Source organism: Syngnathoides biaculeatus, chromosome 14 (genome assembly GCF_019802595.1).
Source record: "Syngnathoides biaculeatus isolate LvHL_M chromosome 14, ASM1980259v1, whole genome shotgun sequence".
Lineage (NCBI taxonomy): Eukaryota > Metazoa > Chordata > Actinopteri > Syngnathiformes > Syngnathidae > Syngnathoides > Syngnathoides biaculeatus.
In genome coordinates, this window is record NC_084653.1 from 6,746,552 (window position 1) to 6,770,525 (window position 23,974).

The 23,974-nt window shown below is 41.5% G+C and overlaps 2 protein-coding genes across 6 annotated transcripts in view; one reads left to right on the forward strand and one right to left on the reverse strand.

The window, feature by feature from the left end:
* The first annotated feature begins 26 nt into the window (after positions 1-26).
* Positions 27-14,114, forward strand: LOC133511836 (MOB-like protein phocein). 5 transcript variants are annotated; one of them, XM_061840815.1, is made up of 9 exons: positions 27-540; positions 2,595-2,750; positions 4,745-4,807; positions 10,872-10,972; positions 11,355-11,397; positions 11,956-12,042; positions 12,119-12,198; positions 12,265-12,376; positions 13,843-14,114. In XM_061840815.1, the coding sequence occupies exons 1-9, from the start codon at positions 538-540 to the stop codon at positions 13,975-13,977; spliced, it is 780 nt and encodes a 259-aa protein (XP_061696799.1). In that variant the 5' UTR covers positions 27-537; the 3' UTR covers positions 13,978-14,114. The 5 variants fall into 5 exon arrangements, with proteins under 5 accessions (XP_061696799.1, XP_061696798.1, XP_061696795.1 ...); XM_061840811.1 differs by lacking the exons at positions 27-540; positions 2,595-2,750 and adding exons at positions 3,064-3,937; positions 4,094-4,212; XM_061840812.1 differs by lacking the exons at positions 27-540; positions 2,595-2,750 and adding exons at positions 3,064-3,937; positions 4,118-4,212.
* A 619-nt stretch (positions 14,115-14,733) lies between these two features.
* Positions 14,734-23,974, reverse strand: part of rftn2 (raftlin family member 2) — a 29,218-nt gene continuing 19,977 nt past the window's right edge. The window contains exons 3-9 of the mRNA XM_061840810.1: positions 23,722-23,830; positions 22,713-22,893; positions 22,406-22,624; positions 22,016-22,122; positions 21,172-21,275; positions 16,696-16,777; positions 14,734-16,374 (exon numbers count right to left, since the gene is read on the reverse strand). Coding sequence (XP_061696794.1) covers positions 16,171-16,374; positions 16,696-16,777; positions 21,172-21,275; positions 22,016-22,122; positions 22,406-22,624; positions 22,713-22,893; positions 23,722-23,830 — 1,006 coding nt within the window. The 3' untranslated portion in view covers positions 14,734-16,170. The remainder of the gene's footprint in view (positions 16,375-16,695; positions 16,778-21,171; positions 21,276-22,015; positions 22,123-22,405; positions 22,625-22,712; positions 22,894-23,721; positions 23,831-23,974) is intronic.

A 23,974-nucleotide genomic window follows, 5' to 3' on the forward strand; every position in this document is an offset into this window, starting at 1 on the left:
CTGTTTTGTGACTTTCATCTTTGAGAAAATTGAGCCGCTTTTCACTATGAATCATTATTTCATCATAAAAAAGACAAATATGAATGTATATTGCCCCACTACTTTGGAAATGACGAGTTTTAATCAATAAATGCTCGTTCCGGGGCTGACTTTTCTAGAAAATTCTCCTCGCTATTGGAGGAAAAAAACAGAGGTCAAAGTTGACATTGTGCAATGTTGCTCAACAAGGAGCTTGACTAAAAAGTAAAAAGTCGTGGCGTGTAAAGTTATTCCTCATCGAAATTATTGTAATAATAATCCACATTCGTTTGCAAAACATAAAATTAATTCAATTTTTTTTTAAATGTAGAATTTCCTCACTGCATAGCAGTTGAAGGTCGCACTCAGGGCGCATGCGCACGTGCACAATCCTTCTGGACGTTTCCTTTCCTCACGTGGAGCGATCTCCCTTCTCTAGGTTGGCATATCCACGCTCGCCGAGAACAACCTCAAGTGGCACCCACACGTCCTCGATCTCCAGACGTCATTGATTAAGTCATGGTAAGACGCCACACAACTGTGTGTATATATATATATATAGATTTGTGATTGCATATAAAATACAATTGACATAGTTCGTAACCCTACCAGTTCTCGTGCTAACATTTTGCGGGCTAGCATCCAGCAGCATGCAATAATAGCCTTCCATAACCAGCCATTGACAAGGTCATGCCACAGAGGAAACATTTGACTCATATTTGTTAAACATTGTATCAAAAATAAACTTTACAAGGGCGAGGCATAATATAGAGGTATGTTAACCTGTTACCTAATGAATGAACTCCTATCTGGGGTGTATTTCACGCATTTAAAAAAAGCTGCAACTACTTCTTAAACACTGATTCGTTTCCATAGTATTAATATATGGATATGAATCGATGGCGCTATAATCTGAGTTTGGTTGTTGTGTGCGATTCCATCTCTGAAGGGGACCATTGATTGCAAGGGAAAAGTGATGGTAAAGATAGACAAAAGAAGGTTAAATTAAATATCACCAGTGTTATAAAAAAAATCAATTGGTGAAAGGATAGTGACTGGAAACAGTTCCCTCTCCATCATGAGCCATCGAGGTTCTTGTTGTTTTTTTTTTTTTAACTCTTAATTTTGCATTGTTCAATTGAATTAGAGAGGCATGGGGTGAAATCATACCCATAATGCAACTTATCCATCCATTTTAACCCATGTACTGTGTAGTGTTAAAACCGTGAGCCAATGTGTCAGTGCAACAGATCCATAGATGCTGTAAATGTGCACAAACCTAAAAATAAATGGAAAAGTCCTTGGTTTCTTATTTGCAGGTCAAATGAAGTAACCCCCATAGCCTTCAACCAACTCTCTCCAACCCACCCCACAAATGACCTTTACTCAAGGTCATGTGAACATCTGCCACTCCTAACTGAGCACTTTTACAACTGATGTTCCTTCAGTCAAATTCCAGGCTAAATCCAAGAGAAGACTTCTTTCATTCCCCTCACTTGACTCCACAAAATTGTGAACTAACTTTTGTCATGTGCTTTGCCCTCTACCCACCCAATCATCCCATCTTGTTAATCATTCCTTGTGACACTTTAGTGAAATTTTAACCAAAACTGAGCTTGTGTAACTCATGACTACAACGAAAAATAATTTGTAAATGGTATTAATTTGGCTCTAAGTTGAAAAAAACCCAAAATAAAAAAAAAAGCCAAATGTTGATTAAATAGCAAAATTCTTAAATGGCATGCTGGTGGGCTTATGAAGTCATTACAGTTTTGTTCTTAAATAACTAAGTTACTTGATGTTTTGTGTGCATCTCATTTCTTTTGGTACAGAGATGAATAAAAATAACAAATTACTGATGCACTAATAAACAAGAGTAAACGGATATCATCGGAGAATTTACTCATTGTTCCCCCCCCAAAAAAAAGTCAGTTGTGGAAAGAGGAAGAAAAGTAATTTAAAGACAGTTGTCTTTGAGAATAAAATGGCAATGTTATTTCATTTAATTGGGGGAAAAATGTGTTGGTGTATACAAAGAAGGTGTAATTATGCATGACAAAATTCAAAATTGTATGCAATGTTTTTTAGGGCGCTGGAATAATAGTATTACTGTAAAGAACGATGTGTCATAAGAAAACAGTTGTATATTAGGATTATTGTGACAACATTAGGACCTGAAAAAATTCATAATCCACAAAGTTGCAGCATTACATTACAAGATGTTTTATAAAAATAATGAGGTAAGGATCTTGGAGGTTAAACTTTTTTTTTTTTTAATATTCAGTGATATTCAATTTTTGGTGCATGTTTCTTTAAAATTTAAACATATCTTGAGACATTATACTCTTCTAATAACACTATTATTGAAACAGTAAGACATTTTTCCCATAAAAAGAGTTATGTATTAATCTACTAAAATTTAGAGTACATGGTGCATTTATCCCATCCACCACCACACACACAAGCACAATGCAGACAAAGTAGCCTGATTTTGTTTTTGGAGTGGTTTGCTTCAGATTTTTTTCCCCCTCATCTAGTCACATAGCAGAATGACAGAAGTTTCTCACATTCCTCAGGCCTTCAGAAAATTTCTGCCTCTGTTCGACCGCGTGCTGGTGGAGCGTTTCACGGCGGAGACGGTGACCAAAGGGGGCATCATGCTGCCTGAGAAGTCTCAAGGCAAAGTGCTGCAGGCCACAGTGTTGGCAGTCGGGCCTGGATCTGTCAACCAGGTTTAGAACATGGCAGTTTTCGGTTCCGGATCTGGAGCATGTTTTTTTTCCTTTCAGGTGTGATGTAAGCATCTTGACTGATGTTTTTCTTGGCAGAAAGGAAATTTACAACCAGTCAGTGTGAAGGTCGGGGAGAAGGTCCTCCTACCAGAATATGGTGGAACTAAAGTCACTTTGGATGATAAGGTGTAGTGTCTTTTTCGTCTTTGGTAATCAAGCTTTTTTTGTTGGTTTTAATACTCGTCTTATTTTGTCATGTAGGAATACTTTCTGTTCCGCGATGGTGACATCCTGGGCAAATATGTGGAATAAAGCAAGATGTGGAAGAAGCATCCCTCCAAGAGAAGAAATCATATTTGTTTGTTTTTTTTCTATGTTATGTCATCTGTAAATAATTCTAATCACATTTTGTTACAATAATAAAAATGGGCTATTGGCTTTTGTGTCAATTTACACCATGTTTCATCACTTTTTGGTGTTGAAAAAACCTCCCTTTTAGACGATGACAAAGCTTGTAACTGTGAAGGCTTGAACTCGCCCATTAAACCTGATTCGTGAGTCACGTTGACAGTGACGAACAACTTCTAAATTAGAATTGACCTGTACACCCTGTGCTATTCTGAAATAAAGATGTCATGGTCCAACAAATGAAAAATCTGGGTTATTTGAAAATCAGAAGGAAACAAGACTGATGGGTGTTGGTTGATGTTTCTCCTTCTGGTAAAATATTTTTTTTTGTGTAAAATGACTTACTTTAACCAGGATCCCTCGCCATACCATAGCCAAAGGTAGAACTGTGGTTGTCTTGATGCAGTAAATGCTTGCTGGCGGGGACTTGGTGCTTCCTTACAAGCTCTCATCTGCTATGGTGTGTTGGATCATCTTTCTGCCATTCATTTTGCAACGGCTGCCTTCCACCTTGCCAATTGGTCCTTTTTGGTCTGGTTGTGGCACTGCCACATGCTCCTCTGGTTAAGATAAGGGGCACCTCCCACAGACATCTTGGCCAAGGACTATGCAGAGGATACAACTGCGCCTGCCTGTGAATATTTTCAGTTATTGAGGTCAGGCATGCAATTGATCGCAGTTGAACTTTTCAGGTTGTCTTGAGAGACTTTTTGCCTCTTACCTGAGCAGCCATTAGTTCATACTTCAAAGGTATCCCTTGCAACTGCACGAACTCTCCTGTAAGTCCAAAAGGCATTGGCTATAAATAAAGGTTAAATTGTGTGCTTTTAAGTAAATGGTGCATGGAACATTTGCAGCTCGTCAGTTCTTATTTTTTGTATAAAATGCAATTCAATAAATAACCGTAGTACAGAACTACATTATTTTGTCGTTAGTGTGCTTGTCTCTGCCACTCCAAGGCAGCGGGTAGCCCACATCCGGGTATTCTGTCGAGATGGTCATGGCGGAGGGCACTGCAGTTCTCAGGAGGAATCGGCCTGGAACCAAGGCAAAGGTGCGTTATCGGCCTCCGGCAATGGGCGAATAGCGCTTAAAATGAAACACAGAAACAGTGCGAGTCGACTCTGCTCAAATAGTGTGATTTTGCCGCCGGACTTCTATCGAAATTGTCGATTGCTCACTTCCAGTTGGAAAGGCTCGAGCTAGTGCTAGCCTGCTAGCTGGCGTTAGCATTTCCTCCATTTAGTTTCTTGAGCGCGTCAACATCAGTGAGTTTTTTCTAACGCCATATTTTCGACTGTATAAAGACTGTCGTTAACAAACAACAGTCGCTGTCTTTCCAACACGAACACTCTGATTGTGTGAGCTTTGCACGAAGTAGTTCTAGCCTCCTTGTTGTTAGCTTGCCTCAAGCTGCCGTTTGAGTCATGAGTTATAAATTGGACGTTGACACATTTCGTAGATATATTTTTATATATTTTTCGACTGCCTTTTGTTTTTGCAGCAGACGTGTCTCATGTACGTATCTGTATTGTTTTTGTAGCATTTGTTTTGTCACATAAGGACGTCATTCCCCTTGTTTTTAGGATTTCTACAACTGGCCGGATGAGTCATTTGAGGAGATGGACAGCACCCTGGCTGTTCAACAGGTATGTCTGCATATTTACCCATATATAGCGATATGTGTGTCTTTGTTGTTTAATAAGTATTACATTTCAGTAGACAGTTACAAATGCCACAAGTGTGCTTTTTAATCGAACAAAAATGGTGGGGCACCAGGCACTCAAGAAGGAAACATACCAAGGAAATGGCATCATATGTTTGTGCAACTGCTTGTTGCTGGGTATGATTTATGTGACAGCGTAGTTATTGTTAAACAAAATAACACCTTGCAATTGGTCGACAATACCTCACAAGTGCATGGCTTCAATCTGAATGTTCTCAGAGGGAAGCGGCCACTCAGCTTAGAAAGTCACATATTCACATCAGCACCAAACTTGCATTTCCTGTTTCAGGGTGAATACTGATTGTATAGGAGCAGGCTTGTTTAGTTAACGTTTATGAAATAAACGCGTAAATTAATGTCAAGACTTCACAAAATAAGCGACGTCTTTCAATATCTATTTTTTCTACCCGTAACAAATTTTACGCGCATGATTTTTCGTGGTCGACTGTGCAGATTTGCGAGCGTGATGGCGCGTGATCCCGCTCTCAAATCACAGTGGCTGCTACGTCATAAAATTATGTGACACGCCATATTGCCGGTCAAACAAGGCATTGTTGCAAATTAATTCCGTTGAGACGAAACGAAAATGTCTTATAGCACAACATCCAGAGTTTTGTCCAATACCGTTAAACATTTAGAAGGTGAACGTACGTGGAAAAATTAGAGACACTTGGCAGAGAGGACCCATATTTAATGCCGAAGTAAATGTTTTCGCCGATAAGAAATTGGACAGTTAATTTCCTTACACTTGTCTTGGACAACTGGATATAAACTTGTATCTGAAGAGTTTGAAAGCGTAAGTCTGGACCCATACAAATACTTCGTTGCTGGATCTGTTGTCAATCAGGAATAAATCTGACATAGTGATGGACCCACTCAGATTTTTTCAATGCAAATACCAATGGTTAAATAATTGACCCCTCCGTGGATGTTTTGCAATCCGCGTCACTGACCAATCAGAGGCCAGAGATCTGCATAATCTCGGACTCAAATCTCAGACAATGCTGGCTGGATGGTCCAGTATAGCTTCTGTTGGCGTTTTATCGCGTATTTGGGTTCTTTAACAATAGATATGGTTAAGAGGTGTCGTCACGGAATTTATAATAGTGACGACAGGTATTCTGAAAGGCTAGTTGGTGGAGTTCAATTCGTACCCTTTCCAAAACCGAAGACCCAGTATGAAAAATGTCTTTGATGGATAAAACTTTGAGGAAGACTGCATGATCAACTGAATCCATCAACCGGAACAGATATGTTTGCACGAAGGTAAACCCTAAATTTGATTTTCAATACATGTCTCATATAAATGAATTAGCAGTTCTTCGCTTGCATAATATAGCTACATGTGAATGATTGTCACACTTGATCTGTGTTGAGCGATATTTTGCGATGATTTGACTGCACAAACGTGTCCCATTGTTCGCGGCTAATTAGCTAAGCTAAACCGGACTAGCAGTCCTAAAAGCCTTCGACGTGCACCGAGACACCAAGACTGAAGGAAGGATGTTTGAGGACACTAAAGTAGTGACTGTCGTACTCGGTCGGCACTAATTCAAGAATAATTATTGAGAGGAGCGCGTGACGTTACACAAAGAAAACGAGAGAAACAACTTGTAAATCAAGCCTCGCCTTCTTTTCCTTCATACGGTGGTTCACAAACGGCTCTACAGATACACATACAGATTCTGCACACAAGTGTGATATGTAACACGAAAATAGGAAACTGTCAATGACGAATTCGTCTTTGGGTTATAATATATTATATTATGTGGCTTCTCGGTCTTCCTCTGACTCTGGAAAGATCTCGCGCTAATATCAATGGTTTCTCCGTCGATATGCATGTAAATACCATTGAAATACCCCTCGCTGAAATACTTGAACCCTGCTGTCTGCTTTTCAACGATATTTCACTGTTAGCTAAGAATGCGAGTGAGAAATCAGTTTCGCTCTATTCCTTTCTTGCTGCGCCAATATTTTTCCCAATTGTTTGTCTGACGTCAGCGCACGTGGCGTGACGTCACTTCAGGAGGCGTGGTTAAGTGCCCTGTACGGAGGGGTCAATTGACCCCTGCTTTTACACAAACTCACATTCATTTACTATGAATGGGAAAAAAAAATAGAACAGGGAGTCGTCTCCTCCTTACACAGAAGCATATTGCGGCCACATGTAAACCTCCATAAACCTCTCTGTGACAGACTGTTTATTAATTTTTTTTAAATGCACATTGTTCTCAAGTGAGTCCACTTGGCATGATAAATACTTCTTCTAATTTGAGATTGAGAAGAATAATTCCTACTTGAAATGAAGTGATCGCTACACAGTCATTTGTATTTGGTTCCATCCATCACCTTTAATTGCCGAAATCCATCGATCTTTTCATCTTGTGTTCTATAGAATGACCTCTAAATATATCTGAATGTCTTGTCTGTTGTGACAACCAACAGCACAACAGGTCTCGGGCATTGTAAATACAGTGAAGAAAATAAGTATTTGAACACCCTGCTCTATTGCAAGTTCTCCCACTTAGGAATCATGGAGAGGTCTGACATTTTCATTGTAGGTGCATGTCCACTGTGAGATTGATAATCTAAAAATAATTAATAAATACCAAGATCACAATGTATGCTTTTTTTTAATGATTTAGTTGTATGATACAGCTGCAAATAAGTATTTGAACACCTGTCTATCAGGTAGAATTCTGACCCTCAAAGACCTGTTAGTCTGCCTTTAAAAGTCCACCTCCACTCCATGTATCATCTTGTATCAGATGCACTTGTGTGAGGTCGTTAGCTGCATAAAGACACCTGTCCACCCCGTAGAAACAGTCAGACTCAAACATGTAACATGGCCAAGACCAAAGAGCTGTCCAAAGACAACAGAGACAAAATTGTACAACTCCACATGGCTGGAATAGGCTACAGAGAAATTGCCAAGCAGCTCGGTGAAAAAAGGTACACTGGTGGAACAATCATTCGAAAATGGCAATCTCCTCATGCAAGATATCACCTCGTGGGGTCTCACTGATCCTGAGAAAGGTGAGGAATCAGACCAGGACTACAGGACAAGACTTGGTCAATGACTTGAAAAGAGCTGGGACCACAGTTTCCAAGGTGACTGTTGGTAATACACTAAGACATCATGGTTTGAAATCATGCATGGGATGGAAGATTCCCTTGCTTAAACCAGCACATGTCAAGACCCGTCTTAAGTTTGCCAATGACCATTTGGATGATACAGAGGAGTCATGGGAGAAAGTTTTGTGGTTAGATGAGACCATAATGGAAGTTTTTGGTCATAATTCCACTAACTGTGTTTGGAGGAAGATGAATGATGTGCTCCATCCCAAGACCACCGTCCCTACTGTAAAGGCTAGGTAGCATCATATTTTGGGGGTGTTTTTCAGCACATGGGACAGGACGCCTGCACTGTATTAAGGAGAGGATGACCGCGGCCATGTATTCTGAGATTTTGGGGAACAGCCTCTTTCCCTCAGTCACAGCATTGAAGATGGGTCGTGGCACCAGGAAAACCAAGGAGTGGCCCAGCCAAGTCTGAAGACCTAAACCCAATAGAAAATCTTTGGAGTGTGCTGAAACTCTGTGTTTCTCAGCGACAGCCGAGAAACCTGTCTGATCTAGAGAAGATCTGTGTGGAGGAGTGGGCCAAAATCCCTCCTGCAGCGTGTGCAAACCTGGTGAACAACTACAGGAAACGTTTGACCTCTGTAATTACAAACAAAGGCTACTGTACCAAATATTAACATTGGTTCTCCCAGGTGTTCAAATACTAATTTGCAGCTGTATCACACAAATAAATCATTAAAAAAAATCATACATTGTGATTTCTGTATTTTTCTTTTTAGATTATCCCTCTCACAGTGGACATGCAGCTTCGATGAAAATTTCAGAACCCTCCATGTTTTATAAGTGGGAGAAGTTGCAATTTAGCACGGTGTTCAAATACTTATTTTCTTCACTGTATTCTCCTCCGGTTCAATGTCTCCCACAATGTCGAGCAGCTCTGTTTGACCGGAAATATGGCGCCGTGAAAATGGTGATGTCACATGGACAAGCTCTATACGCATTTGCTGACAGTGAGTCACCTAACAAGGTAAACTGTGGGTTGTACTTTTGCACTGCTGGTTTTAGCATTGATTTTAGTCTTCAAACTAACGTAGACAATGACAGGGGGGGGGGGGGGAATAACATGGTGCTAAAACTTCACCAGAGGTCAAACTAGCAACTTGACATAACAATTAATTGGAACACAAATCATAAAAATCTCGTCTCATAGTGTCATAAATACTAATCTTGTGCCTCATCATTGTGTAGATAAAGGAATCAACATTACATTTGTTTCTATTCCTTTCATTTTCAAAATGTACTTCTGCCGCATTGAGTTACTTTTTTTTAATGCCAAAATCCAAATTTTGTCCTTATCCTTCAAAATAAAAGACTACAAGCTTAAAACTTTAAGTTAAGTTAAAACTTGGACATATAAACCATTTGACATACTAAACAGACCCAAATGAATGTTTTAACATCTCTATATTTAATTATCTGAAATAATAATTACAAAATATTAAGTCAATTGGGTTAGTTACACACAAATTGACTTTTAGGTCATAAGTTTGACTGTGATATCGGTTATAAAAAAAAAAAACAAGTCAAATGTTCATTTTAGTCTAGGTTTATAAAAAAATGGATGCCACAGATTATTCCTCTCCATTTAGAAAAGTATTCCTAATCTAAAGTTAGATGTATAAAAAAAACACCAATCGAGCAGTTTGGAATCAATTTACTTGGTGTGTTTGGAAGGAGAGGAATTGAGACCATGACCTCAAGAACAACATCACCACAGTCAAGGGTGGAAGGGTGGAAGAAATATGCATTGGCAGTGTTTTTCTGGCAAGGGGACGAGTCATCTTCAGCGCATTGAGGGAAATATGGGTGTCCAGGGTGGCAACCTTTTTTTTCAGCCAGAATACTTAAAACGAGTCATGGATGAGGCTTGAAAGAACAGCTGAAGAAGCACATTTCAGGTCATGGACTGGCCTGACCAGTCTCAAGACCAAAATCCAATAGGATATCTGTGGAAGAAGCTGAAGCTTCAAGATGCAAAGGCACAAACTCAAAGCCTCAAGGATTTGGACAAAGAGGAGTGGCCCAAAATTCCTCTTGAGATGTGAGCAAACTTGATCAACTCCAAGACATGTTTGACTTCTGTACTGGCCACAAGCGGTTCTCCAAGTACGTTTTGATCAAGGGTCAAATACTCATTTCCTTCAATGAATTGCAAAATAATTTGTATTTTTTAATACTTTCATTTATGATTTCTTTTTGATATTCTGTTTCTCCCTCTTAAAATATGCCCATTAAAATTCTAGACAGTTCATGTCTTTGTCAACGGGTGAACTTCGAAAATTAGTGAGGGCTCAAATGATTTTGGATATGGGGATTGACATGTTCAAGGCTGAACCGAGTCTCCAGTGTAATTTCAGAACATCGCATGCAATACAATATGGTGTCGGACACAATTCACACAGTGTGCGTCTTTATACTCTCTATTCCCATCATCCCGTCATCCAACTTCAGTGATATGAAATACTCATGTCATCATCCATTTTTGGGCCATATCGACCATCCCTAGGTTGATTTATGGATCAAACATTTTTTGCCATTTGGGTATGAATTTGTGTAAAACCACTGAATTGTTGAACAGTGGGTCAATTTAATATCACATTAAACTCGCATGACAATTTTATACTGTCGTAGATTTTCAGGTCATTTTCAGATTTCACCTGAAAACTGAATTTTAACAAGTTTTATCTGTTACGGTTCCGATTGTTGACCTCAAGCGTTTTTTTTTTTTTTTTTACTCAAGTCTTCAGCAAAATAATAACACAGTATATAGATTTAGTGTACTAATAATGCACCTTGGCGTGCATTGTCATGGTTATGTTTTTGCCTTTTCTTGTGTGTCACAGTACATTCAGCAGAACATCCGATTGGATTGCTCCAATATCGACAAAATCCTGGAACCACCCGAGGGTCAAGATGAGGGAGTGTGGAAATACGAGCACCTCAGGTATGAATATGATAATATACTTTGACCACGCTGGTGACAGGAGTGTCCTCTGTTTATGATGTATTCGGACATACAGTGTTTCGAAATTATGAACTGCGTAATGAACTAGTGTGTGCAGCGGTGTAAGAGTAAGTCACAAGGGGACCGCTCAAGTTACAAGTAATTATTGTCCTTCATTTCATTGTTTTCGGTTCATTGGCCGTTTTTACACAAATGTCTACTAATGCATTAGTATACAATAGTGATAGAGGATGGTGCGTTCCACCTTCACTTGGTAGAAATTCAGGTTACGCCAATGCTGTCGGACCAGTTGTAAATTGAGCACTTTTTGTATTTAGTTACTTTGCAGGTAAAAGTGTTTCCATGTATGTGTTCACTCTAGGCAGTTCTGCTTGGAGCTCAATGGACTAGCGGTCAAACTGCAGGTAGGCGCACCCATTATTTATTTATTTATTTTCTTTGGGGTAATGGACTGATTGCAATTCCACTGTTCTTAAGACTTTTCGCCTCTCATCCAAGCAGGATTCATTAGTTCATGCAAGAAACCTGAGATGGTTTGGAGAAACTCAGGCGACTCAGGCTCGTTTGTCCTAAGTACGGCTCATTGTTTGAACTGATGAAGCCTGCTCAGATGAGATGCGAAACATCTTCTAAGGCACCCAGAAAAATACAGTTTTGATCGATTCAATGGTCTGAGAAAGAAAAGGCTGCAATCAATGAGAATATTCTCAGGCATCATTGTTTTTTTTGTTTTTTTTTTTTTTTAAAGATGAATACCTGTATGACTATTCAGTCTTGAGTACTTACTAATACTACTAACATTATTTACATATAAAACTCCAACTAATACAACGACAGATACCCTCAGCCAGTAATTTAGACTGTAGTTTGAAATGAGCACCCATCTTTGGAGGTTCTACTGTAGTTTTTAATGATGGTTGCCATAAGTGTCAGTGTGATGTTGTTGGTGTTCGGTCTTCTAGAGCGAATGTCATCCAGACACATGCACCCAGATGACAGCCACCGAGCAGTGGATCTTTTTATGCGCCGCCCACAAGACCCCCAAAGAGGTGAGTCGTCGTCGGCGTCCCCCTTCCCACCTTGTTTTGAATATTGCGTGTTTGTGTGTGTCTGATGCATGTGCAGTGCCCTGCCATCGACTACACCAGGCACACACTGGACGGAGCGGCCTGTCTTCTCAATAGCAACAAATACTTCCCAAGCAGGTTGGTTCCTTGTGTGTATCTTTCATTAGTTTTCCTGGGGCTAATTTGTTTGACCTGCACTTTTAGGGTGAGCATTAAGGAGTCTTCGGTTGCAAAGCTGGGTTCGGTGTGTCGCCGCATTTATAGGATATTCTCTCACGCCTACTTCCACCACCGCCAGATATTTGACAAATATGAGGTGCGTATACTTGCAAAATAACAACGCAGCACTGTAGATGGGGAAAACAATGTACACATTGGGAAATAGTTGTTCATAAGGTTTACATACCCCGGCAGAATTTGTGAGGTGTGTACTGTTGTTTGAAGAAAACACGAGTGATCAGGCAAAAGATGTTTTATTATCTGTGGGATTCAAGTGAAACTATAAGGAATTTTAAAATAGCAGTTATTAAACAATACATAGGGATAAGAAATTGAAATGATTCCCACGTGTTGCACTGAAGCGACTCGACTTTCATTTTAAGTGAAGACACCTTTTTTTTGCCACCACCATTGGGCACAAGCATGTCTTTGTGCATGTTCTTCTTTGTTGGTTTTCTCCACTTCTTCATGGTGGGAGGACTGTAGGCATCAAAACAGCATTCATCCTCCTTCAGTCTGGTTCCCAATTGGCAATTGTAGGGTCACTGAAGACTGAATCTGAATGTCAATGGTTGCTTATATGAGCCCTGCAACTGGCTGGCAGATATCAACAGTCTGCTCAGATAGGCTCCAGCATGTGTGACACTAGTGAGGATGTGTGGCATGGAAATAATCACTTAAAACTGTAGTCATGAAATATTTTACCGTGTGAAATGAAGGGATATGAGTTTCACTTTTTAAATTGATCTTTAAGTTTTCCATAATGTCCTAATTTATTTGGATGCATGTTTATTTGCCTTGTCTACGTCTACTCACGTCTGTAAAATGCCAAGTTTTTGTTATGCAAAAAAAAAAAACAAAAACAAAGCAAAGATACAGTGGTACCTTTACATACGAAATTAATCCATTGCATGAAAGATTCGTAAGGAGAAAAGCATTTTACATGGAAATAGCTGTGGCCAATGGGAGAACAGCTCTGTCGCACTGCTTTCAAACCAAGCTGCGGTACATGTTTACGTTTGGTGGAATCCAGTGCCATTTTTTTATTTTTGTATCCAGAATTTTTTTTGTAACTAGAGACAAAATTTTCCTGAGAAGGCCTTTGCAACACAATTGGAAAAAAACATTTTATCGAGAAAGTAAAAGCAACCAACTGATTGTTTTTTTAAAATAGGTCAAATGAGACAAAATAATTGTGAGGAACAAAGATGTTGCAGAATGGGCTTGGGGGGTTGCGGCAGGCAGGCCCTGCAGCATTTCGGCGCACTTGCACAATTTAGAATGCTATGGAGCAATTTGCCCACGTTGACCCCCCCTGCCCCACGTACCATGGACGACCAGTTTAAACGTGAGAAATGTGAGAATGTTAATGCCTGTCAGAGAAATGCCCCCCCCCCCCCCCAAAAAAAAAAAAAAATCTGCCAATTTGTGAATACGCGAGTTCAACTGTAGTGCATTTTAGCTTCTTGCCCAAAAGCAAAATATCTCACTTTTTGTTTGTAATGAGCATCAATCGCAGTCACACATCACTCCCACCCACCTTTTCTTTTTGTGCATCGACAGAATGAAACATTCCTGTGTCACCGCTTTACGCGTTTCGTGATGAAGTACAACCTCATGTCCAAGGACAACCTGATCGTGCCCATCTTGGAGGAGGAGGTGCAGAACACCTCGTCGGCCGGCGAGAGCGAGGCCTGAGGGAGACGCACGTGAACATGCCCACGCACACGTCTACCACACACTACTGTACAGTGTACTAAGACCTCCCGGCCCGCACCTTGTTCCTTCATTGTCAACTTTGTCGAACATAAAAGGAAACCTGCGGGACAATTTAATTACCTTCTCTTGATTGTCCAAAAAGTACCACACTTGTCCTTTAGGGAACATTTTATCTTTTGAGCAGCTGGATTTGCAAAACAAAAACTAAACATAATCACAGTGGTGTATCTGTAATTGTTGACAAAGGCACACACTGACAGCCACCCCTGTGTAAATAGCCTGTTTGATCTTGTTTTCTGACAGCGCTTCACTCTTTTTTCTACATCTAGGTTTGGTTTTTGCTCTTTGCTCTGTTTAGCCTGCAGTTTTGTGCAGAGGGGGTGGGTCAGTCATTTCGCTTGCAGACTTGTAGAGGCTACAAAGAAAAACCTCATGTAGGCTTGACTAAAGGGTTAGTCAACAACCAAGAACTCCTAGCTGTCAAACTGTGCTCCCGATGTTCATAACGTGGCATTAAAGTCAGTTTATAAGGTGTAACGACGGCCATGTTTACATCCCGCGAAACAGCGCCTTCCTTCCTTCCTTTCAGTCACCCTCGTTAAGTTATTTTGCTTAACCCAATCCACTTTTTTTTTTTTTTTTTAAATGGACTAAAAAAAAAAACTTTGTTACTGTTTGTGACATTTTCATGTCTGTTAATAAAAGACTTATTATTCTGGAACTTGTGACACTTAATCAGAAATGAAAATGGCATTTTATTTGTTTCAAACACTATCCATAAACAGAAGCAAATTTTACAACAAACAACTGGAACTAAAACCGGCTTTTAGTATTCATTTGTTTTTAACAATTATAATAGCAACATTAAAGACATTTTAATGAAGACTAGTTTACATTTACAAATAAATGTGTCCCTCTTATAATACTGCTGTAGTCTTTTGAAACACCATGGTTTTAACATCTATGAATGTTTCGTTTAATGGCATACCGTGGGCACTCATAATACTGTTAAGAGATGTGTGACAGACATGCCACCACACAGACAATGGCTGACATCCAGAAGCACTGCACACAGCCAAAGGTATTGGGATATGTTCTACTTATAGGAAGTGTAAAGTGAAAACCGTGTATCTGAGGGAACTCTAATGTCCCAATAATTTAGTCCATATAGTGTGTCCCAGTAAAATGCTGTGACTTCTACATCTGCACTAGCAAGTAGAGACTGGATATGTCTTGTTAAAAAAGCCATAAGGGAGAAAAATACCAGAATGACTGACTTTTGTGCATAAACAGTCACAAATCAATAAATAAAAACCCAGCAGACCAGCAACTCACTCTCTTAATATAGAACAAAAACAATAGGTTTGCACTACTTGCTGTGGACAACGAAACTTGAAAAAAGGAAAATGTATGGCAACATGAGAATTGAACTAAAATTCGGGTGCACATGGCCTAAAGGTAGAAAAACAGTCTAGAATGACTTTGATCGCAACCTGTACTTTTTTTAAGCATGTTTTCTTTGCCTTATTTATATCTTTTTACAAGGATATCTGTGATAAGCCAAAAAGTTGTAATGATTCCAGAGAACTCGGAAAACCTGAAAATACTTGTGCCAGAGATGTCACTGAAAGGTAAAGTTCACTTCACATTTAAATTTTACTGTTAAAAATAGCAAAATTGACCTGCTTTAAGCATCATCCTGAAACTGCAGACTGGTGCAGCACAGATCAGACGGACAACAATTTTTTGCCCTTTAAAAGGTAATTATAGCCCCCCCCCCCCATTTCTGAAATCAATGACTGACCCTATTAAAAATGAAACTCTAAGGTGTCAAACCTCCGACCCACATGCTCACTGGAAAGTCAGTGAAATCCAACTTAAGGTCCATGTACTAGTACGCACGTTGACTTCATGAGTAGTGCTGTCTACAGATGCCAACTAATGTACTGAAGTTGTTGTAAGAGTATACTAGCACATGGGGCTCAACCAGGATATCATGCATACATTGAATAAATGCTGAAATGGCTTTCCATATACTGTATTTTCCTCATTATGGCTTTGCTTCAAAAAAGGTGCAGTGTTATACCACAGCAGAGGATGAAGCTTTTGGGTTCGTGGCCATGGAAGAAGTGGCTTTTTCCTCCATCTGGAGAGCTCATGACTTCAGTCCGCTCACATGCACGTCACCTCCGCTTTGCCTTCCTCCTGGTCAAAGCCGCCCTCCTCCAGGTGCGACAGGGAGCTGGGGAACCCCCCTCCAAACACAGGGAAGCCACCGATACCCCCGGGCAAAGGGGAAAGCTCCTGCTGAAGCGCTGCGCTGCTGACAGAGCGACTCATTGACCGGCTGGACACTTCGCTGTGCACCGACAGCACCTGCACATACAGGTCTTTCTATTATCAGCTTGTCCTGAAGTCATTCCATCTATTTTCAATAGCGTTTGTCCTCATTACGGTCGCAGGTGAGATGGAGCCAACCGAGCCTTGCTAATTTATGGCAAAAAGTGGGGGTACACCCCGGACTGCTTGACAGTGAGTCACTGGACCCACTCACCTATGGACAATTTAGTCCTTAGCTAAGACGATGTACCCCACTGCAAACAACCCCAATCAAGTGAAGTGGTTTTACAGTTATTGCTGCAATTCCAATTTGACCACCAGGGTGCAGTGTAGAAAGACATTTTATTCATATCTCACCGGTTTCCTGTGTTGTGCTGCCACCTGATTCCTGACTGGGCGCTGAAGGAAAATAACTTGCTTGGTGGCCAGATTCCCATCACTAACACACACGAACATAACACAATTAGCAAAGACGTACTCCATAACATGCAACTCACGAGACACAAAATCTGCCTTTACAAAGATTGTAATATAGGGAACTCCCATTCATTGCAAGGGGGATTGTTCCAGACCAACCCACAAGAGTGTACTGGTAGGAGATATTCCACGAATTAGAACCCTTGTTAAAAATAATTTGCCACTCCCATGTGGTTTTATGGTTAAACGTATAACATTTTTTAAACTTACAACAAATGTAGTTGAATAAACATTGTAAGGCTCATCTAGACACACAAACCCCTTCACCAGCTCAAGGACACCAGCGGTGAGGGATGCTGTCAAGCTGAAGATGGACTCCAAGCTTTGGTGGCCTCTGTGGCGGAAACTCAGACACGGAGAAGTTCAGTGAGGCCACGCAGAACGACTTCTGGACGGCTTTAAGGAAATTCTGGCCCACCATCCGACTCCTATGGGGGAAGTAGTGCACCATCAACACTGTATTGTGGGAATGGGGCGTTGCTGACATTGACTCGGGACGTTGTGAGTCAGTGGGGAGAATACTTGGAAGATCTCAATTCCACTGACATGCCTTCTCATGAGGAAGCAGAGACTGGAGCCTCTGAGGCGAGGTCTCCTATCTCTGGGGTTGGGGTCAACAAGGTGGAAAAAGCTCCTTGGTGGCAGGACCCCAGGGGTGGATGAGATTCGTTCAGAATTCCTAAAGGCTCTGCATGTTGTGGGACTGTCATAGTTGACACGCCTCTACAACATTATGTGGACATCTGGAAGAGTAGCTTTGGATTGGTAGACTGGGGTAGTGGTCCCCCTTTTGAAAACAGAGAGTGTGTGCTCCAACTAAAGGCATGACAGCCCCCCTAGGAAGGTCTACACAGGGGTGGTGAAGAGGAGGGTCTTGTCGGGAAAACGCATCTCAGATTCAGGGGGACGCGAGTGGATTTCGTCCTGGCTGTGGAACAGTGGACCAGCTCGACAGCCTCGCAGGGTCCTTGAGGGACCATGGGAGTTCGCCCAACCACTCTACATGTGTTTTGTGGACTTTTAGAAAGCATTTGACCATGTTCATTTGGGAATCCTCTGTGGGGGGGTCCCTCAGGCCTATGAGGTACTGAACCCTATGATACGCAATTGTTGTGCACAGACTGAAAAAAATATATATATATTGTGTTCTTCCTTTCCTTTCGGCTTGTCCCATTAGGGGTCACCACAGTGTGTCATCTTTTTCCATCTTAGCCTATCTTTTGCATCTTCCTCTCTAACCCCAACTGCCCTCATGTCTTCCCTCACCACATCCATAAACCTTCTCTTTGGTCTTCCTCTCGCTCTTTTGCCTTGCAGCTCCATCCTCAGCACCCTTCCACCAATATACTCACTCTCTCGCCTCTGAACATGTCCAAACCATCGAAGTCTCCTCTCTCGAATCTTGTCTCCAAAACATCCAACTTTGGCTGTCCCTCTGAGCTCGTTTTCTAATCCTATCCAACCTGGTCACTCCGAGCGAGAACCTCAACATCTTCATTTCTGCCACCTCCAGTTCTGCTTCCTGTTGTTTCTTCAGTGCCACCGTCTCTAATCCGTACATCATGGCCGGCCTCACCACTGTTTTGTAAACTTATCCATTCATCCTAGCAGAGACTCTTCTGTCACATAACACACCAGACACCTTCCGCCAGCTGTTCCAACCTGCTTGGACCCGTTTCTTCATTTCCTTACCACACTCACCGTTGCTCTGGATTGTTGACCCTAAATATTTGAAGTCCTCCACCCTCGCTATCTCTTCTCCCTGTAGCCTCACTCTTCCCACTCCACCTCTCTCATTCACGCACATATATTCTGTTTTACTTTGGCTAATCTTCATTCCTCTCCTTTCCAGTGCATGTCTCCATCTTTCCAATTGTTCCTCTGCGTGCTCCCTGCTTTCACTGCATATGACAATATCATCTGCGAACATCATGGTCCAAGGGGATTCCAGTCTAACCTCATCTGTCAGCCTATCCATTACCACTGCAAACAGGAAGGGGCTCAGAGCTGATCCCTGATCCAGTCCCACTTCCACCTTAAATTCTTCTGTCACACCAAAGGCACACCTCCCCATTGTTCTTCTGCCATCATACATGTCCTGTACTATTTTAACATACTTCTCTGCCACACCAGACCTACGCATGCCGTACCACAGTTCCTCTCTTGGTACTCTTGTCATAGGCTTTCTCTAGATCCACAAAGACACAATGAAGCTCCTTCTGACCTTCTCTGTACTTTTCTACTAGCATCCTCAAGGCAAATAATGCATCTGTGGTACTCTTTCTCAGCATGAAACCATACTGTTGCTCGCAGATACTTACTTCTGTCCTGAGTCGAGCCACCACTACTCTTTCCCATAACGTCCTTGTGTGGCTCATCAACTTTATTCCTCTGTAATTCCCACAGCTCTGAACATCGCCTTTGTTCTTAAAAATTGGAACTCGAACACTTTTCCTCCATTCTTCAGGCATCTTTTCGCCCGCTAGTATTCTGTTGAATAAGTTGGTCAAAAACTCCACAGCTATCTCTCCAAATTGCTTCCATACCTCCACTGGTATGTCATCAGGACCAACTGCTTTTCCATTTTTCATCCTTTGTAGAGCCTTTCTGACTTCCCCCTTACTAATCGTTGCAACTTCCTGGTCCTTCACACTTGCCTCTTCAACTCTTCCTTCTCTCTCATTTTCTTCATTCATCAACTTCTCAAAGTATTCTTTCCATCTATTTAGCACACTACTGGCACCAGTCAACACATTTCCATCTCTATCCTTAATCACCCTTACCTGCTGCACATCCTTCCCATCTCTATCCCTCTGTCTGGCCAACCTGTAGAGATCCTTTTCTCCTTCTTTCATGTCCAACTTGGTGTACATGTCTTCATATGCCTCTTGTTTAGCCTTTGCCACCTCTACCTTTGCCCTACGTCGCATCTCGATGTACTCCTTTCGCCTCTCCTCAGTCCTCTCAGTATCCCACTTCTTCTTCGCTAATCTCTTTCCTTGTATGACTCCTTGTATTTTGGGGTTCCACCACCAAGTCTCCTTCTCCCCTTTCCTACCAAAAGACACACCTAGTACTCTCCTGCCAGTCTCTCTGATTACCTTGGCTGTCGTTGTCCAGTCTTCCGGGAGCTTCTGCTGTCCATCGAGAGCCTGTCTCACCTCTTTCCGAAAGGCCGCACAACATTCTTCCTTTTCTCAGCTGTGAGCTACACTCTCCCCTACCACTACTTTACAATCAGTAACCTCCTTCAGATTACATCGTCTGCACAAAATATAATCCACCTGCGTGCTTCTACCTCCGCTCTCGTAGGTCACTATATGTTCCTCCCTCTTCTGGAAATAAGTGTTCACTACAGTCATGTCCATCCTTTTTGCAAAGTCCACCACCATCTCTCCCTCAAAGTTCCTTTCCTGGAATGCCATACTTACCCATCACTTCTTCATCACCCCTCTTTCCTTTACCAATATGTCCATTACAATCTGCACCAATCACAACTCTCTCGCTGTCTGGGATGCTCAGAACTACTTCATCTAGTTCCTTCCAGAATTTCTCTTTCAACTCTAGGTTACATCCTACCTGTGGGGCATAACCGCTAACCACATTATACATAATACCCTCAATTTCAAATTTTAGTCTCATCACTCGATCTGATACTCTTTTCACCTCCAAGACATTCTTAGCCAGCTCTTTCTTTAAAATAACCCCTACTCCATTTCTCTTCCCATCTACTCCGTGGTAGAATAATTTAAACCCTGCTCCTAAGCTTGTAGCCTTACTACCTTTCCACCTGCTCTCTTGGATGCACAAAATATCAACCTTTCTCCTAATCATCATGTCAACCAACTCCTGAGCTTTTCCTGTCATAGTCAAAGTCCCTCAGTTGTAGGCTCTGTGCATTCCTCTTTTTCTTCTGACGATGGATCCGGTTTCCTCCTCTTCTTTGTCTTCGACCCACAGTCGCTGAATTTACACCGACGCCCTGCAGGTTAGCAGTGCCAGGGGTGGGCGTTGTTAACCCGATTCTTTAGATGAACGCTCATATTTGAGCATATTTACTAATGATGAGCCTTAAGTGAAGATGGGTTGTGTTGAATAATTTAACTAATGGATATTAATATTTATGTAGCATAGGTACATGATGGCGTACGTGCTACAAGGATGGTGTTATTGCTTTATGATCATCGCCGTTTGAAATGCTTTGCCACCGTCTTGTGGAATTTATACGCAATAACAAACCCCTTTTGTGTCCAGCCTCAAGCCAAGGACTGAATTAGAGCTGTGATTACATAGAGAACAACATGTTATGGTGCTTAATTGTAAAAGTGAAAAATGTATTTATGTGCATATTGATACCTATCATGTCGTATGATGGGAGTGGGCAGCACGCACGTCAGCAGCCATCCAAACTCGGCCAGAGTATGGAGCAGCGGGCCGTAGTCAGTTTTCACACTGGAACCCTGCACAGACATTTCACAACAGAAACATTCCTTAAAACAACAAAAAAATGTACATTATGCTCAAATAGAATTTGCTTGCATCCAAGAAAAAAAGGAGGGTGGATGGTGTGACGTGTTTCATAACATAACATATGGCACCCCAAGATTCTGTGTATCTTAGGAATGAGCATCATACAGTAGGTGAAGCCTCTTTCCACACAGAGATCCCACAAAATGGCTACATCAGAGCGATAACAGAAGATCTGAAATGTATCCCTGTTTGCCTTTTACACTACTTAGAACCCAACTCGGGCGGGATACCTGTATGTGTCCATTTTCACACAGAGAATAAGATGACATTAGCACCAGCATCAGGTTTGACTTAAAGAATATAAAACAAATTATAAAAATAAAATTATAAAATACTTGTCGGACAGGGACAAGTGCTTTCAAGCACCCCAAAGGTGGAGAATTGCAAAGTCAACTTATTGTTTCACTGGCATTTACACGGAACGGCGATAATATGGGAATGTGTTTTACAGGAAGCACTCCAGCTCTTTTGTGGCTTTGAAAAAAATCCTCCTATAGTTTTATCTCCATTCCGTCATTTACAGAGAACTACAGTGTGAAATTGAGTTTCATAAACAAATATGACTTTCCAATGACGCTAGGACATGTTCTGTTTTTTTTGTCAACTGAGCAAAGTAAATAGCTAAGTACAATTACAAGGAAGGCTCATAATAAGAAAACATTTTTCTGACCTCAATGACGGTCCACTGCTCCACCACGATGGTGTCATTGGCGGGAGGGGCAGTGCTACTCTCTTCGTACACGAAAAGGCCTTCCAGCGACCGTGGCACAGGCTCGCCTGAAACACAAGCAACAATCATTTTATTGTAATTTCTTTGGTCTCACAAGAAATGTGGATTATTGTCTTGGAAATAATCCTCAGAGTGAGCGCTCCCTGTTGTGAGAGGAATAGGAAGTGAGGTTGTTAAGACCACAGAGACCGATCTAAAAATAAACAAGACAGCAGAGACAGCAGCCACAGTCACAACAAGAAGTGCCAAATTTTACGCACAAATCCCTCTTTTATGACTCCTGAACAAACAGCACAATGGTTTCGTATGGGCACTGGATGTGGGCCCGACCTTTTGGGGTGTCCCAGTAGACGAAGGAGTCCACCAGCGACCAGCCTCTACGGTAGTAGGCTGCCGTCAGTTCCAGCCAGTCGGCTTCCAGAGCGCTCACCATCTGGCCCTTCCTGGAGACGCGCATAGACAACGCCCCCTGGTGGTACTGGCACACCAACAAGTCCAGAGGGGAGCAACCCGCAGCCCAGTAGTGGAAGAAGACCAGAAGTCGCATGTCTGTTAAGGAGTAATGGTCAATGACTGTTTTATCTGAATCCTCGAGAACATACTGAGAAGGATTTCCCAGAGAAGGTGACTGTCTCACCAGGACTATATGTGTTGTCCTCCAAGTCCCGCTCTCCCGGCGGGGGAGTGTGAGAGGGAGAGTGTGGTGGTGAGCGGCAGCCCCTCTTTGGACTGTGCAGCCTGCTACCGTTGCTCAGGACGCTCACCTGCTGGAGGACTGAGCCGACAAAACGGACCCCACTGCGGGCACTGGTGTTCACCTGGGGAGAGACAGCAAAAATTATTTTAGTTTAATTTAACACAGTGTGTTGTGTTTTTTTTTTTCTAATGTAAAACTTGTGCCTTGGCTCAATAACATTTGGAAGACACTACAGTCATGAATTTGGAAACTGCAATTTTTTTCGACCTGTGAAGGCCTGCACTACAAAAACAAAAAAATCTTACCAAAATTATTTAATCACATTTAAAACAACAATCACCACACACAAAAGATTTGCTTTTAAACAGATTTCAAGATCATTTTTTACCTGAACCGACTAGAAAAAAATTGCCATTTGAGTAAGAAGAAAAAAAAAAAAAATACTCCTTATAATAATCCAAACTGATATACAGTACATTGTATTTTTTTTTTTATTTTGCAGTGCAAACCTTCACATCTTGCAAACTATCATGCTAAGGCAAATATTTCACATTATCGCCTCAAAAATAAAAACAACAAAAAACACACACCAACAACCAAAAATCTCCAAAAATGATCACGGTACACTGGTTCGCATGTTTTCTGGGGGTACAGAAATGGAATACAGCCATTTCAAGTCATTTCAATGGAGAAAATTTATTGATTTGAGAAACGAGTACATTAAGTTACGAGCTAGCTCGTGGAATTAAACCTGGATCTCAAGGTATCCCTGTAATTTGTTCAAATCAAATGAAAACCCTTGATGAATAATAACCACTTCAAATGACCAAAATTTGCTAAAAATGGCTACTTGAAGCATTATATGAGACAGATTCAAAATGAAGTTCAACATAGTTAAAGAAGAACATTATGTCAAATGACCAGAGACAAGAACAGTTGGTACGCTCACCTTGTCAATGAGTGCTCGAACAATGTCACCCGTCAGGGAGTCACCAGGTAGCGGCCACTCCTCCACCCTCAGCGTGGGCACGATGTGACACATGGATGCCGTCTGTTGACTTCAAACAAACAAAAAAACGGCATATTAAACGGAACATCGAGGTGGTCATTCATCCGTTAATTTTCCAACGTGGATGGAAGGTGAAATACCCAGAAAAAACTCACGCAATCATTGGGACCCCCCTCGCCCCCCCCCCCAAACA

Excerpts from the sequence above, each read along its gene's own strand:
- LOC133511836 (XM_061840815.1), top strand. Across the intron at positions 2,751-4,744 it reads GGCCTGGATCTGTCAACCAG|GATTTCTACAACTGGCCGGA; the intron begins GTTTAGAACATG and ends CCTTGTTTTTAG. Across the intron at positions 12,377-13,842 it reads AGATATTTGACAAATATGAG|AATGAAACATTCCTGTGTCA; the intron begins GTGCGTATACTT and ends GTGCATCGACAG.